The 16,903-nt window shown below is 30.7% G+C and overlaps 3 protein-coding genes across 3 annotated transcripts; 1 reads left to right on the forward strand and 2 right to left on the reverse strand.

Annotated features, from left to right (window-relative positions):
* Positions 1 to 8,768: 8,768 nt before the first annotated feature.
* On the forward strand, positions 8,769 to 11,123 carry LOC139515421 (uncharacterized). The gene has a single exon (XM_071304990.1). It carries the CDS (start codon positions 8,769 to 8,771, stop codon positions 11,121 to 11,123), a length of 2,355 nt encoding a protein of 784 aa, XP_071161091.1.
* A 667-nt stretch (positions 11,124 to 11,790) lies between these two features.
* LOC139515422 (uncharacterized protein F54H12.2-like) lies at positions 11,791 to 13,104 on the reverse strand. The gene has a single exon (XM_071304991.1). The coding sequence runs from the start codon at positions 13,102 to 13,104 to the stop codon at positions 11,791 to 11,793; it is 1,314 nt and encodes a 437-aa protein (XP_071161092.1).
* Positions 13,105 to 13,937: 833 nt separating this feature from the next.
* LOC139515423 (uncharacterized) lies at positions 13,938 to 15,074 on the reverse strand. The gene has a single exon (XM_071304993.1). The coding sequence runs from the start codon at positions 15,072 to 15,074 to the stop codon at positions 13,938 to 13,940; it is 1,137 nt and encodes a 378-aa protein (XP_071161094.1).
* Between the last annotated feature and the right edge of the window lie 1,829 nt (positions 15,075 to 16,903).

Here is a 16,903-nt window from a genome sequence, read left to right on the forward strand (position 1 = left end):
ATAATCTCTTAATCCCCTTAACTGGTACTTAACATCCTGGTTATAATCCTCTTAACTGAAGTGGATTAATCTCTTAATCCTCTTAACTGCTACTTAACATCCGGGTTATAATCCTCTTAACTGAAGTGGATTAATCTCTTAATCTTCTTAACTTGTACTTAACATCCTGGTTATAATCCTCTTAACTGAAGTGGATTAATCTCTTAATCTTCTTAACTTGTACTTAACATCCTGGTTAAAATCCGGTGGGGGAAAAAATTAACGGACATGTTTTTTAATCCCCTCTACCCTCCTACGTATTATCTTGTAAACGTGGTATACACGTTGAACTATCCACGTTTACATTCCTTAGTATATAATTCAATGTAAACTAGTATCAATCATTCATTCAATATGGAAAATTATAACCAACACATGATTGACCAACTGGTAAAAGTTATTCCACAAGATGTGTTACAGAAGTTACAGCAACTGTCAGCGCAGGATTTTAATGCAGTCTTACAATCAGTAAAGCAGCAAAATCCAACTGAAAAACAACTTGATCAATCTACTATGGGAAAAGATGGCAGTGTAACAAATGAAGATAATGTATCAAATTTTGAGTGTCAAACATGCGGTATGAGGTATGCAAGAAAAGATCATTTAATTCGACACCAACAGAACCATTCGAATATAAACTATGAATGTGAACATTGTGGTTTCACCACGAAAAGAAAAGATGTTTTAACTAAACATATGAAGAGAAAACATGATGTAAAGAAAAACGTACAGAAGGAAGACGACATACAACCCCCACGTAAACGCCAGAGGATAGAAGATGTTGGCCAACTTCCCGAGGAACGAGTACGCAATGCAAGAGAGAAAAGATCGTTAACAACAACAGCTCTGAACGATGGTGTGGAAAATATTCAATTACAACCCAGCAACAATGAAGAAAGATATGACTTGATGTTATTTTTCAAAGAAAAACAAGTGGATATTGCGCAAATATTAGAGGACAGACTACTTAAAAACAATATAAAGTTTTATATGAGTGTACATGTAAGAATGATTAAATATTCACCAGATGGCAAATACGCCGAAGCTGAACCGCATTTCAATACTAAAGTGAGTACCATTTTACAATCTGGTGCTAGTGAAATACCTCACGAGTTGAATAAAGGATTTCAAAAAATATTCATTTCTTTCGAAGAATTCATCAAGAATGGGAGTGGATGGCAACTTGAAGAGGTTTTACAACTTGATCTGTGCGTCACAAAGTACAAACCATTAAAAGGAGGTAGTTATTTAGAACTACCAACATCACTCAAAAGATCGAACTGTATACTCAACATTCAGAACTTGGACAACAAATGTTTTTTATGGACTGTTCTTTCCAGTATGCATAACTTTCAACAAAATCCAGAAAATGTAGAGAATTATGTTCCATTTGTTAACTCAGTTAACATGACTGGTATCGAGTATCCCACTCCGTTATCTCAAATATCACAATTCGAAAAACAGAATACCACTATTTCAGTTAACATTTTTGGATACGAAGAAGGAGAAATCTACCCGTTATACATCACAAAGAAAACCTTCTGTCATCATGTGAATATATTATATTTAAAAGAAAACAACAAAAGTCATTATGTACTGATAAACAACTTTAACAGGTTTTTATCGAGGACAAAGAAACATCGTGAGGAACATTTTTTTTGTTATCTTTGCTTGCAAGGATTTACTGATAAATGCAAACTAGAGAGGCATAAAGCAGACTGTGGAAAATTTGATTTTCAGAAAATTTTTTTTAATTTTTATTCAACAACAAATTGCACTTTCTGCTGTTAACAATATACCTCACCAGTCCAGCATACCAGTGAAGAGTCCCTGTTTGTTAATACCAGAAATCCAGGGTTGTTTTCTGGTAAGCATCAATATATTAAATCAACATCAGTATTATAATCTAACAGCTAAGTTATAAAATAATCAGCAATGAAATAATAAACAAGTAAATATCAGCGAGATTTATTTGTTTACCTATACATATAAATAGGAAAAAAAATACTATTTGGATATCATCTAGCAATATAAATGATTTTTGAGTATAGTTTCCGGAAACTTTCCATATTTTCTCCGTTAACGTGTGCATTGTTTTTCTATCGAATAACTTCCTGGTTTGAAACAAAATTGTCACACCGGTTTATGCGTCTTTAAAAATAGAACAAACAGATGTGGTATAGCATTATAACAGGTATGTCTAAATCAAAATTTATCAATAGTGTAAAGAAGATCAAGAGTAAGACTGGTTTCTTTTTCAAATCTTCTTTTTGTAACGGTAAATTGATATAAATAGCCTCGATATTAATCTTAACATGTGGCGGTGAACAGTAAAATTTATATTACTTCATCAGTTCCTGATGTGTAATTTTAAAAAATTTATATCTTTAATTAAGTTCTTTCATTTATTTTTGCTAGATCATATATTTCTCAAACAAACAAAAAATTATTTCAACAATTTGAAAGCTTTTTCTAGGAAACAATTACAATGTGTAGTCTTACATTTTGCCTGTAATTTGTAACTATACATAAATTCTGCTTTAAATACAGCATAAACATTTATAGCTTCTGTTTTCTGTTCAGACATGTAGTAAGCTTTATATATACAAAACATTATTAATGTAATCAAATAATTTATTTCATAATATTGTTCATCATTAATTTTATAACCAAATACTAGATTTTTCAATGTTAGAATATTATTATCAATATTCAGTTTTCCAAAAAGATTTTTAATTTTACTAAAGAAGTCATCAAGAAAATGACATTTCAGAAACATGTGATCATAATCTTCAGTGGTATTGCAAAAATTACAGTTTGAAGTATTGCAGATATTCCACTGTTTTAATAAAGTTTTACAAGGTAGAATAAAGTGTAACAATTTCCAACGAAACACTTTATACTTATTTTCTTTCAAATAATGGTGAACAAATTTCAATATATTACAGACTGAACTCTTAATATACTCAATATTTAACACTGTTTTCCATCGGTTAAAACCAACAGGAATTTGAATCTCATTCTGAATGAATGTGTTATAAATTTTTTTTGTTTCTAACTTGTCTAATGTTTCTGTATAATTACAATTTCTCTTAATAAATAAAACATAATCTGTTTTTACTTGAGTTTTCTTTGAATTTTCTTGTCTTAAAATGTTTATCCATTCTTTTGGTAAAGCTTTCTTCAATTGAGAAAATTCTGACAACCAATTACATTTAATATTGAGTTTTTGTAAAATATATTTCTCTGATATGTTACCATTTTCATCTATAATGTCATTTACATATATGATTTTGCTATTTATCCAGTTTTGAAATATAAGGCTTTTTTTTTTAATCTTGATAAATTGATTTCCCCAGATTACTTGTTGTCGAATAGTTCTAAAGTTTTCTGGTTGCTCTATTTTTTTGTTTTTTACCCATGCTTTTAATATATTCAAATAAAATTCTGGCAGCTTATTTAAACCAGGAATTGAGTTAATACCATCAATGTTCATATGAAAGATAAGGAAATTCTTGCCAAATTTATTAAAATAAAATAATGGTGTTACTTTCCAGTTGGCAAAATCTCCATATATTAATCTTTTAATCCACCCAATTTTTAAAGATTCTATGTATTTATCTATGTCAATCATTTTTAAACCACCATCTAGCAATTCATAGCTTAATACATTACGTTTAACTTTTTCTGTTTTGCTTTTCCATAAGAATTGAAATACAATTTTTTTAAATTTATCAATATATTCTTTTTCTATGTGAGAAACAGATGCTAAAAAAGTAATATTGGGTAGAATCAGTGATTTAATAACTGTTATTTTTCCCAATAAGGTTAGATTTCTTTTCTCCCAGTTTTTAATTATCTTCTCAGATTTTTCTAATTGTTTTTCAGCATTGAGCTTTTGACAATCATTTTTATTACAACCAAAAAAAACTCCTAAACATTTTACTGGTTTGTTTGTAAAGTTAATGTTTTCATATTTTTCTTTACAATGTTTGTGTTTTCCTAACCATATGCCTTCTGTTTTTGATCTGTTTAATTTAAGTCCTGATAATGTGCCAAAGATTTCAATCATATTTAAAACTTTTGAAATGTCTTTTTGTGATTTTAGAAAAAGTGTTGTATCGTCTGCAAGTTGGCTGACTTTTAATGAATGTGTTTTCCCATCTATCTTAATTTCAAAGCCTTTAATGTTATGGTCTTGCCTTATGTTACAGGCTAATATCTCTACTGCAATAACAAAAATTAATGCACTGCACGGACACCCTTGTCGTATACCGCGTTGAATGTTTATGGGTTCAGATATCCATCCATTATTTATTACTGAGCTTTTTATATCTGTATATAAAGTTTTAATCCATTTAAGCATAGAGTTTTGGAATCCAAATTTTTTTAAAGCTGAAAACATAAAATCCCATTCTAAAGAGTCAAATGCTTTAGAGAAATCTAAAAAAAGTAGTGCCCCCTCTATGTTAAATCTTTCTGCATAATCAATTATATCTTGGATTTGTCTAATATTATAACCTATATATCTATTTTTAACATACCCATTTTGATCCTTATGTATAATATTTGGAAGTATATTTTTAATGCGTTGAGCCAATGAATATGCAATTAATTTTGTATCAATATTTAATAAAGTTATGGGTCTATAATTATTTAAGCAAAGTGGATCATTCTTTTTATGTATTAGAGAAATAACTCCTAGTTTTTGAGAACTTGTTAACTCCCCTTTTTTATATGAATAATTAAATGTAGATACAGCAAATTCTTTTAAATCATTCCAAAAAGTCCTATAGAACTCAACACTAAGTCCATCAATTCCAGGTGATTTATTAAGTTTCATCTTGAATAACGAACTAGTACATTCTTCAATGGTTAACGTACCTTCCATTATCTCACTCTCTTGTTTATTTAATTTATGATCAATATTTATATCATTAATATATTTATCTATGGATTTTACATTTGGACATGTGCTATTATAAATATTTTGATAGAATTCTTTTTCTATTTGTAAAATTTTAGAAGACTCTGTATGTATATCTCCTTTTTCATCTTTTAAAGCAGTTATAGTCTTTCTGGTCTGTCTAGCTTTTTCTAGTCCCAAAAAAAATTTAGTATTTTTCTCTCCTTCTTCTACCCATTTAATCCTTGACCTTATTTGAGCTCCTTTACTTTTTATTTCATAAATTTTTCTTAGTTTACATTCATTATAAGTTAATTCTTCTTGATAATGTTTAATAACATCATCTTTACAGTTTCTGTTTATATTTTCATTTAATTTTTTTATCTTATTTTCCAATATATGTATTTCACTTTTATTTTTATTTGCATTTCTTTTACAGTATGCAACAGTATGTTCTCGAACTTCAATTTTGAACAGATCCCATTGATGGCCTATTTTATCAGTAAGTTTTGTTTTATTTTTATATTTCATGATAAGACCTTTTATTATATTTTTATACTCTGTATTATCTAAGATACTGTTATTAATTTTAAAATAACCTTTCCCTTTTGATTGTGATCTCCCTTTTACCTTTAAAGATATAGCTTGGTGATCTGTATGTGAAATAAGTGCAGGTCTTATATCTGTTGAATAAATATGTGACCTTATTTCTGGACAAACAAGAAAGTAGTCTATGCGTGAAGCTTCGTTTATCTTATTTTTCCGTCTCCATGTAAATTGTATATTATTTCTATGTATGTTTCTCCAAATATCTATCAGTTTGTGTGTTTTGATTAACCCCTTTAAACTGTTGACTGGTTTTTGTTTTCTTTTATTATTTCTGTTGTTTTTTTTGTTGTCAATATTAGATAATGTATCATTCATATCTCCCCCTACTATGACCATACCTAAACTGTTTTTCTGTATCATGTCATTTACTTTTTTGAAGAAAACATTCCTATTTTTAGGTAGATTTGGTGCATAAATATTAACTAGAGTATATATACTTTCTGAAATTTCTATGTTAATCAAAATTATGCGCCCCTCCTCATCTTGAAATTTATCAATTAATTGATAATCAGTGTGATCACTTATAAAAATAGATACCCCTCTTGATTGAGAATTTCCATAACTGTGATATGTATCACCTTTGAATTCATTTTTAAATTTTTCCTCTAAAGTAGAAGTAAAATGACTCTCTTGTACAAATAAAATATTACAATTCTGATACTTCATCCACATATGAAGCCTTTGTCTTTTATCTTTTGAACCAAGACCTTGGCAGTTTAATGAACATATATGTATTGTTTCACTCATTGTTTACCATAGATTTCTAGTTAAAAAAAGTAAAGTTTCTTATATATAATATAACCATAATTTGTTTACAACATGGTATATACAGCTAGCATTAATATTAATATACACATTGTACATAACATTGCCAATAGTGCTTACAATAATATTGCAAATAATCATTTTAACATTTATAGTATGATAACTACATTGTTTACTTTTTATTTCATTGTCTATTTTCAGACCGCATATGGCCTTGACATTACTCAGACACTGACCCAGATTCTGATTAGCAAATTGAAGTGGTATGTCTGAACACCAGATGTTATTAAAAGAAAAGTTAAACAATTTCAGTGATGGTTTTGTGATATACCATATTCCAAATATTAGCCAGAATAGAAATATATCATTATTGGATTTACCTGTGAATGTTAAAAAAACGTGGATGGCTATACATTTAGTGACATGTTCTAAAAATAGATTTGGATTTTCCTTTTCTATACATTGAAAACAAGTGTGAAGAATATTACCACTCTGGATTATAAACGTGGCATAAATGACTGATGGATTTTTTTTCACATGGAGAAAAAAATGTTGGATATAGATATGTGTATTTCTTGCAATTTCAATATCAATGATGTGGTTTTTACCAAAGATACATTCAAATTCTAATGTTCTATTTATAGCGTACCATACTAACAGGTGATTGTTTGAAACATAAACATTTTTTATGATAAACATATATTTGACATTCAAATAGTCATAATCTTTTGAAAGTATGCAATCTTGCATTGCATCACAATCATTTTTTTGTTTTTTTTTAATTAATAAAGTAAAAATAATAAATTCTATGTACATATATTTATATTTGAGCATTGTAGTGTTTTAATTATTTAACAATTGCATTGTAATGGATTTACATATCGTACTGGCCCTACGGTTTAAATGTCTTTTGTGCAGGACCTGTACGTTCTTGATACTCTTCTGTTGGGGTTGTTGCATTTCTCTTATCGGTTTTATTTCTTGGAGTTTGGTTCGTTCCTTGGAAATATTGGCTTATATCTCCTAGTGTTTTCTTTTGATTATTTGTCAGTTTTTTTTTCTTCTTTTTTTTGTGCGAACCATCTATTGGAGTGTTGGTGTTTATAGCTTCCAATCCTGAGTCATGATTGTTCATGTATGTATTGTCGTTGTCTGCACTTTTGTTGGTAGAAGTGTCTGTTTGATCATTACTGAGTGGAGCTATAGCTGATACTGTTTGACTGTCATTGGGGATTGGTTGCAGTATTGATTGTGATGTCTGCACCGAGTCTTCTGTTTCTGACTTATCCTCATCTGAATTGTCGTCTTCTGTGTCGTCACTTTCACTTAGATGCGAATTACACTCTGCTTGTCTGTGTCCTTGTTTGTTACAATGAAGACAAACCCAGTCATTTGGACACTGCGAAAATTTGTGACCTTTCTTTAGGCATTTATTGCATGAGATTTCAGCTTGATTGTGATTTTCTTGTCCTTGGTGAATAACTGTTGCTCTGTATTTACCAATAAGGACAGATCTCGGTAAAGCTTTACTTAAAGGAGCTACCATTGCGATTCTGTCTCCAGTTTGGCAATTTGATAACAGGCCATCTACTCGCAATCGTTCTCTGTACATTTTAATAACCTCGCATCCGTGGTATTCTAAGCTTCGTTCAATCTTTCCGTCCTCAGCGGAACAGGGCACATTTTTTACACGTACTTTCAGGTAAGTTGGTCTTTCATTAACAATTATCCTTGGGTTTCTACTGTAAACCTGGATATATTTATTCCGAATTGTTATGCCAGACGTAATGAGGGATTCTCTATCGATATCAGAATCAAAATAGATTCTCCACAAACCTCGAACACGCTGCAACCCTTTGAGATGACTGGCTGGGCATATTGTAGCGTCAATGGTTTTGTACAGTTCTATGTGTGTTAGAAACTGGTCTCTGCTTGGTTTAGTGTTGCCAAACAAGTCAGTTTCTAATATGAAAACTGGTTTTACATCCTCAACATCATAATTGTTTTTTGTGTTTTGTTTTTGCAATATAGAAGAGTAAGACTCGATGGTGTCCGCCATATTGTTTTTGTCATTGGTTTGGTTTACCTCTGAATTTTCAATTGTAGTATTTGTATTATTTGCTGAATTTGACATCTTACGACTGTAAAAGTTTCCAACTTCTATTACAACTTCGTCTGATTAAAAATTAGTTATCAAACCACATCTGATACACATTAAATCATACTTTTTGTGGGAGCCGTGACATAAAACCGCCTTAGCAATCAAGCCCCGGATGTCAATTTTCAGAAAATTACACTTCCCAAGGAGGGAGAAGTTCTGGAATTCAAAGAATATGCGAAAACCGCCCGAATTCCGTTTGTAATCTATGCTGATTTTGAGTGTTTAACAAGGAAAGTCGATACTTGTCATCCGAATCCAAACACGTCAAGTACAACTACATACCAACAAATGGAACCGTACAGTTTTGGATATCAAAGAGTGTCAATTGATAAGCGATACGACAAACCACCCGTCATATACCGTGGACCTGATGTTGTGGAGAACTTTATCCGTCATCTTCTTGAAGAGGAGAAAGAAATTAGAGACATACTTAGCCGCATCGAGCCAATGATAATAACTGAGTATGATAAATTAGACTACAAATATGCCAAAAAATGTTATGTATGTAAAAAAGCTTTCAGCAGCAAAAATTACAAAGTCAAGGAACACGATCACGTGACTGGGTCCATTCGTGGCATTTCTTGTAATAACTGCAATTTACAGATCAAAATACCGAAATTTATACCTGTTGTTATTCATAATTTGAAAGGATTTGATGCAAATCTCATCATGAGTAAAATAGGAAAGTTTAAGGAACAAGACATCACTGTTATTCCACACAACAAAGAAAAATATATGTCATTTTCTATAAGAAATCTCCGCTTTATCGATTCTTTGCAATTTTTAAACAGTTCACTGGCAACTTTAACAAAAAATCTAGCTGACGAAGGACAAAAACATTTCAATTACTTATCTAAAACTTTTCCGGATCCAGATGTATTTTCTCTATTGCTACGAAAAGGAGTATTCCCCTATGATTATGTCGATACCGAGCAGAAATTGGAAAAACCTTGTTTACCATCCAAAGAAGATTTTTTTAACAAATTAGGAGACACTCACATATCTGATGAAGATTATCAATTTGCGCAAACAGTGTGGGACAAACTGAAAGTAAAAACATTGGGGGAATACTCCGATGTGTATCTTAAAATGGATGTAGCTCTTTTGGCAGATGTTTTTGAAAAATTTAGAGACATTTCTTTACACGACTATGATTTGGATCCGTGTCATTATTTCACCACCCCCGGATTTAGTTGGAGTGCCATGCTGAAGAAAACTGGAATTGTACTCGATTTAATCACTGATATAGATATGATGCTGTTTGTAGAGAAGGGAATACGAGGCGGTGTATCTAGTATTTTTCATCGATATGCTAAAGCAAACAATCCATACTTATTCGATACGTATGAACCAACTGAACCTACTTCCTATTTATCTTATTTAGACGCAAATAACTTATATGGTTGGAGCATGTCTCAATGTCTTCCGTATGGTCATTTCAACTGGCTTACCGAGGAGGAGAAAATAAAATTAGATATCACAAAATTAAAAGCTGACGGTTCAGACGGATACATTTTCGAAGTTGACCTTGAATATCCTTCGTCACTTCATTCTTCTCATTCGGATTTTCCCTTAGCTCCAGAAAGAAAACATATTCAAGTAGAACATTTATCTCCATATTCAAAGGAATTATTACAAAATTTAACTGGAAAACAATGTTTAACAAAGATTGAAAAACTCGTTCCTAACCTATACGACAAGGAAAAATACATAGTGCATTATAGAAACTTACAACTATACGTAGAGTTAGGAATGAAGATCAAAAAGATACACAGAGTACTCAAGTTTAAACAAAGCCCCTGGTTGAAGAAGTACATAGACTTTAACACCGAAAAAAGGAAAATTGCAAAGAATGAATTTGAGAAATGTTTATATAAGCTGATGAATAATTCAATTTTTGGTCGGACTCTCCTCAATACACGCAAGCATAAAGATGTGAAACTTTGTCACACGGAAGAGAAACTTAATAAAGAAACAGCTAAACCATCCTACGCATCTTGCAAAATATTTAACGAACATTTGGTGGCAGTTGAGAAAAAACGTGTGAATGTTTTGATGAAACAACCAATATATGTAGGTTTTTGCATTTTAGACTTATCCAAGTTTTTGATGTACGATTTCCATTATAACCATATGAAATCTCTGTATGGTGATAAAATTCGTGTGTGTTTTTCTGATACTGATAGCTTTTTATATCACGTTGAAACGGAAGATGTGTATGAAGATATGCATCAATATCAAGATATGTACGATACGAGTGATTATCCACCAGAACATTTTTTACATGACACCGAAAATAAAAAAGTAATAGGCAAATTCAAGGATGAAACAAGTGGAACCCCAATAAGTGAATTTGTTGGACTGAGATCGAAGATGTATTCATTTTCTTTTGAAGGTGGAGAAAAGCATACTGCAAAAGGAGTCACAAAAACTGCATCCAGAAAACTTAAACATGAAATGTATAAAAATTGTCTTTTCGATAAAACTGTTACACGTTCTGAAATGAATATAATAAGAAGCGAAAACCATGTTTTATATTCCAAAACTATTAATAAAAAATCATTAGTTCCTTTTGATGATAAAAGATGGATTTTAAATGATGGTGTGACAACGAGAGCCTTTGGACATAAAGATAACATATAAACATTCATCATGTAAAACGTTTAAAGACATTTCAAATCTTCTTTGTTATTTTCTATTTGTTATAACTATTTCGTATTTGTGATATTATTTTGTTGAATTTTTTTTTTCTAAATCAAGATTTGTGGTGATTTAAATACTAATTTAACATATATTGAGGGATGTTATTATTTGTTCATTTGAGGGTTATTGTTTATATGTATTTAATTATAAATTTAAATATTCATGGGTTTTGTTTGTTTTGTTTTGTTTGTTTTGTTTTGTTTTGGTTTTTCTTTTTGTATTTATAACAAGAGAACGAAGTGGGGATTTTTTTGTATATCAAAATTTGTGGTGATTTAAATATGATTTTTACATATAGTGAGGGAGATTGTAGATGCATCATATTTTTTATTAAAACTAGTGTATATAGTTTTCGTTAGTATGTTTGAGGGTAATTGGGTTACTTTTTTCATGTATTGTATTTTTACATATATATTTTCTTTATTCCTGTTTTTTTTTTTTTGCATCCTGTCTGATTGAAATAAAACATAATGTATCAATGAACGCAGTTGTTTGTTTTCGTTTATTTGAATATATTTATTAGTAAAACACACATTACAAAAAAGATAGATGTACACAATAAAAACAAACAGTTATAGTCATGATAAGTTCAATTTACATGGGAATGTTAGTGTTCAATCTTTATTTGTCGATTCTCAGTTATTTCAAAGTATCCATAGTGTTCAGCTAAAATCAGTAAGGCAGCTGTTTCTGGTAATGGCGTACCGAACTGACATTCCAAACGTATTTTTCCCTGCTTCAGTAGTGAAAGATATTTGGTATCCGAAAAGAATGGTTCTAAGTTGAAGCATAGAAGTGTATATCCATTGTTGAATTCAGCCCGTGTTATTTCATTCCCCGTATCCAACATCCACTTTCCTCGTGTTTCGAACATTTTTACATAGGGGGAAACGTTCGTTGCACCACTATTCTCGTTGAAATCAAGTTTGAGTGGTATGCCATCAACTGGTATTCCGTCACAAAACAAAGTCACCTGTTTTAAATCATAATTCATAAAGTTGAATGGGTTTTTTGTATATGCTCCAGACATAGCAGTTGAAGAAACCAATCCGAGCACAATACTTTTCGGTTTCACATCTTGGAAAACATTTTCTACGATTAACGAGGTGCTTCCTTGCATGATTGTAAAATTTTTCATCATAGTTTTTGTGAAAGGATACTTAGCATTTGTTGTCTTTAAAGCTTCTGAATGAGCGACAATTATAGCTGGGTTAGGTCTGATCTTGCAAAGCTTGATCACGACATCTTCCAAAGAAATATGGTAGTTGGTATCAATTTCTCCAGACATCAAACAAAAACTTGGATCGTTGCGGTATAGTTTTAGTTTAAGGGATAACATATTTAACAGGTATCTATCCATCTCAAAGATATCGGAAAAAATTGGTCCCTCCATTTCTAATGTTTTTGAATTAGAAATAAATTTTCTGCGTTCATACAGTCCAGTGTTTGTCGATATTTCATCCATGTGACCATATCTATCTTTTAAGTATAAACTAGAAGATAATTGTGTACTCTTTGCGTCCTGGCCATACTGCAGTAACGTTTTCATCATACATTTATACGGGTAATACGTATTACTAGACGTTACCATTTGTCCCTGTATATAAACATCCAATTGCGACCAAAGCGACTGTAAAAATAAGTTCACAGGTCCTACCGTATCGCCATCTTGTAAATCCTCACCATTTGCTTTTTTCACTTTTAATTTCACGTATAGTTTTGATCTTTTAAGATCAATATAGTCCATACCATTGTTTGCACATAGATCGAATTCTATAGGATTGTAAGCGGTTATTTGACTAACAGGTCTGCATTCCTCGTATGTTATACTTTCAACACCTACTTGGTATGGGGGTATCTCAAAAATCTGTAACTCTGACGGTTGTGCTTCAATAAAATTCTCTTTTGTTAACAAGGACATTATGTTGAAAATATATCCCCTTTATGTTTTTTAACAGTTTTATCTTTTTTCGATTTCTTCGGCTTCTTTTCACCTCCTCTGCTTTGTGGCGAATGATGATATTTTCTCTTTCTGTCCGTTTTATTTATACTCTCATCGTCAATTTTTATCTCTTCTTTTGCTTGATTTACAATTTGTTCACTAGGTGACACTAAACGCACAACAAAATTGTTTTCTTTTTCTGCACGAATTGGATAAGATTTATTCGAAATTGGTATCATAAATGATCCCGATTGCGATCCTTTGTTATATCCAGATTTCATATGATTTACGTAAGCATTTGATTGACCACTAACTACATTCTGATAATATCTTGTCCATTGATTAACATTAGGAATGTACATTTTATCAGTATTTGTCATATCTGCGCTAAAATAAGCTTGGTATAAATTGTAGTGTAAACGACAAATTATTCTTCAAAAATGAAGCGTTTTCTCCGTGTTCGTCTTTTATAAGAAATTCTAAGACTTGAATTTCGTTTTTCTTTACTGGTAAATATATTGGAAAAGAAAAAATATAATTCCATGTACTCATATCCGTGGGAAATATTCTTCTCAAAAGTGAATATTGTATATTAGGGAAAACATTTACTCCACTGCATACATCACAAAATAAGTATAATTGATGATTGTTCTTTTTTGTAACTTTTTGATCAATGTAAAAATCTAATATCCCCAGTTTCCATTCACCTTGTAATTGTAAAACTTCATTTAAACACACTTTGAACTTAAACGGTGAATTATTAGGGTAATATGCATCTGATTGATCACTTCGAATGAAAATTATATGTTTCATTATGATAAAGATTGAATTTGTTCTGCTGGTATGTATTCGTCATACGAAGGAGGCCACCCTTGAAAACGAACCAAGTACTCAGTTTTTCCTCGTCTTTTTCTTTTCTTTATAATTTTTTCAATTATCCAAAGACTATTTTCATCTTTCTCTACTCTTTGGAGCTCACTATCATAAAAGGTCCCCCTTATAAATTCATCTCCTTTTATATTTGAAAGCCTGTAAAGATCAATATTTTGTTGTCTGAATCTTTGCACCACTTTGAATATCTCTTCCGTCCATCTTTGGCTATAGGATCGATCAAAAATATGAGCAATATTTGACAGTCGAACTAAAGACCCGATTTTGTATTTGAATTGTTTTTTCCTCCGTTTCTTTTTGTTTGTTTGTACTTTTATTTCTTTTGGTTTCTTCTCTGTTTTACTTAAATACATTTTCCCCCAGATATCACTTTCGTTGACAGAATTAACATCTTTAGGTGCAATGTTTTGTAAACTTCTATGTGGAGTACCATTATAGCTTTTTGCAAAATTTTGCAAGTTGTTAATATATCTGTGAGTTCTATTCTTTGTGAAAAAGCGAAAAATTTTATTCTTTATAGTTTGTAGGACCCTTTCAGCATAATTTGCATGAAGTTCATTTTGAGCCGAAAAATGTCGGACACCGTTACTTTTAAATAACGATTGTGTCTTTTTTGCTAGAAATTCTTGTCCCTTATCTGTTCGAATTTTTTCTGGTTTTACCTCAGTGAAAATCTTTTTAAATGCAGAGGTGACTTCGTCTCCCGTTTTATTTTTCAATGGTTGTAACCAAAGATAGCGTGAAAAACAATCAACAACAACTAATACGTATTTGAAATTTTCATTTTCTTTTGAAAATTGTTTTAGGTCCATTAAATCAGCATCCCACAAATTATTCATCCCCGTAGTGTAAACTCTTATTCTTTTAAAAGAACGACGAGGTGTTTTTTGTAAACTGTAATTATCTTGTGAATTTAACCACCGTCTTATTTTATATCTTCCAACTTTTTTGCCCTCTGCATTTACAATGTGATATAGTTTTTCGGCAGAAGCATATGAAGCTGGTCCTCCAACGTCATAATAGTATTTACTCAGGAGAGAATCTAGTTCCTCATTCATACTCAGGTTATTTTGATAAGATGTTACTTCTAACAACTACAAGAGTCTTATTAAAAGTAATCATAAGAATAGTTTTTATAGGTTTTTTTTATCAAATCAAAGTGTATAATATTGGGGTTGTACCTGAAAATGAAAAAAAAATATATATTATGTTTTTTTTGTACATTGAAAGTATTTTTGTTGTTGTTTTTTTTTTATTGTTTTTTTCTGCTGTTTTTTTTAATGATTTATTTTTTACATTAAAGTATATGGAACAACTCAAGTTAGTTTTTAGATTGTAACATGGAAATAAAATTTAAAGAAAAACCAAAAAACACTTTTTTATCAATCTTTATTTTGACATAGAAAATAACATATTTTATCAATTGTTCATTAGTAATGATGCTATAGTTTGAATCTTTTCCATTTTACTTTAGGTTTTTCTTCAAACAGTCTCGAGAGTTCCCTCCTAACAAAAAGTTTATTAATCTTCCTCTTCTTATTTTTCTCTGGTTCACTTTCAGCTAATTGTTCATTTTCCTCTGTTGTTTGTATATCAGATTGAACCAGTTGTTTTCTCATTCTATTTGAAATTAGTCCCATAGGTATGTGAATATTTTTAAGAAAATCATAAAATATTTCATGTCCACTTGGTAGTTGTTTGCATCCATAAGGAATGACAACATCCCGCAATAAGTCAACAATATGAGAGTTTGGTACAGTTTCGTTGTTGATCTTAACTTTTCCATGTTTGTTCCAACTTATTGTAGACTGACTCTGAAGAAATTGCAATAGTGTTTTTGCCTTTTCTCTGTATTTCACTGGTATGGTTAACTCGATCAAAGTGTTCAAATCATCTGAACTATCTTTTTCTGTTTTAATATCCTCCTGGGGTGAAATTTCTTCCTTAGCACTAGTTTGTTTATCGCTTTCAGTGTTTTCTGTTCGTATAATACTTTCATATCTATGTTTTGGCAGAAGAATCATTTCTTTCGTCATTTTGAAATTGTATCAAGTATTGGTTTAACAATGATAGAAATAATGTTACGATATTTAAGTAACAATTTTTTTCTTTGAATACGTGTTGTCTCTCTATCTGTTATTTTCCGAATAATGTTTTTATATCTCATGAGTTTCTTTTTATCTGATTGACTAAGCGGAAATACCCCACATAACACATTTAAAAAACATTCAACTAAAAGTTGAAATTGTTTATCGTTCATGGTTTTCAACAATGCAATTTTCTGTTCTTCCTCACATGAAATTAAAAGTGATAAAAAATGTACATGGGCTAAAACTTGTTTACTCATTTCGGAACGAAAATTACTGGATCTTCTCCTTTGAAAATTTTTGTTCTCAATAAATATTTTTTATCTGTGTGTGTTGACAAATCAATAATAATATATCCATATATTAAAGAAACTGCCTTTTCATAAGCTGAAATGAAATAGTCTAATTGACCTGGGAGAATCTGCCTTCCTAATACTGATAACTGGTGTTTGTCACGTTGGTTTTTAAGACAGATTATGTATGTCGCATTTAACGAAATAGTACGAATTTATTTTCCAGGAGGGAAAAGATTTTGCATCAAAAACAAAACTGATATGTTACAATGATGAGATTTAACGGTAAAAAGATTTAAAACATCACTAGAGTTTGCAGCTTGACACAATAAATCATCAAGACAAAGAATCATATGTTCTTTATTTTCTGACCATTTATCAATTTCCTCACTAGTTGGTAAACCTTCGTGAAAAGTTATGTTTTCAATTTTCCTCTCCATCTCTGAAAACAAATCCTGATATGCAGAGTAGCAATAAATGGTTTTCTTTGGTGTTTTTGTAAATAGG

Source organism: Mytilus edulis, chromosome 3 (assembly GCF_963676685.1).
Source record: "Mytilus edulis chromosome 3, xbMytEdul2.2, whole genome shotgun sequence".
Lineage (NCBI taxonomy): Eukaryota > Metazoa > Mollusca > Bivalvia > Mytilida > Mytilidae > Mytilus > Mytilus edulis.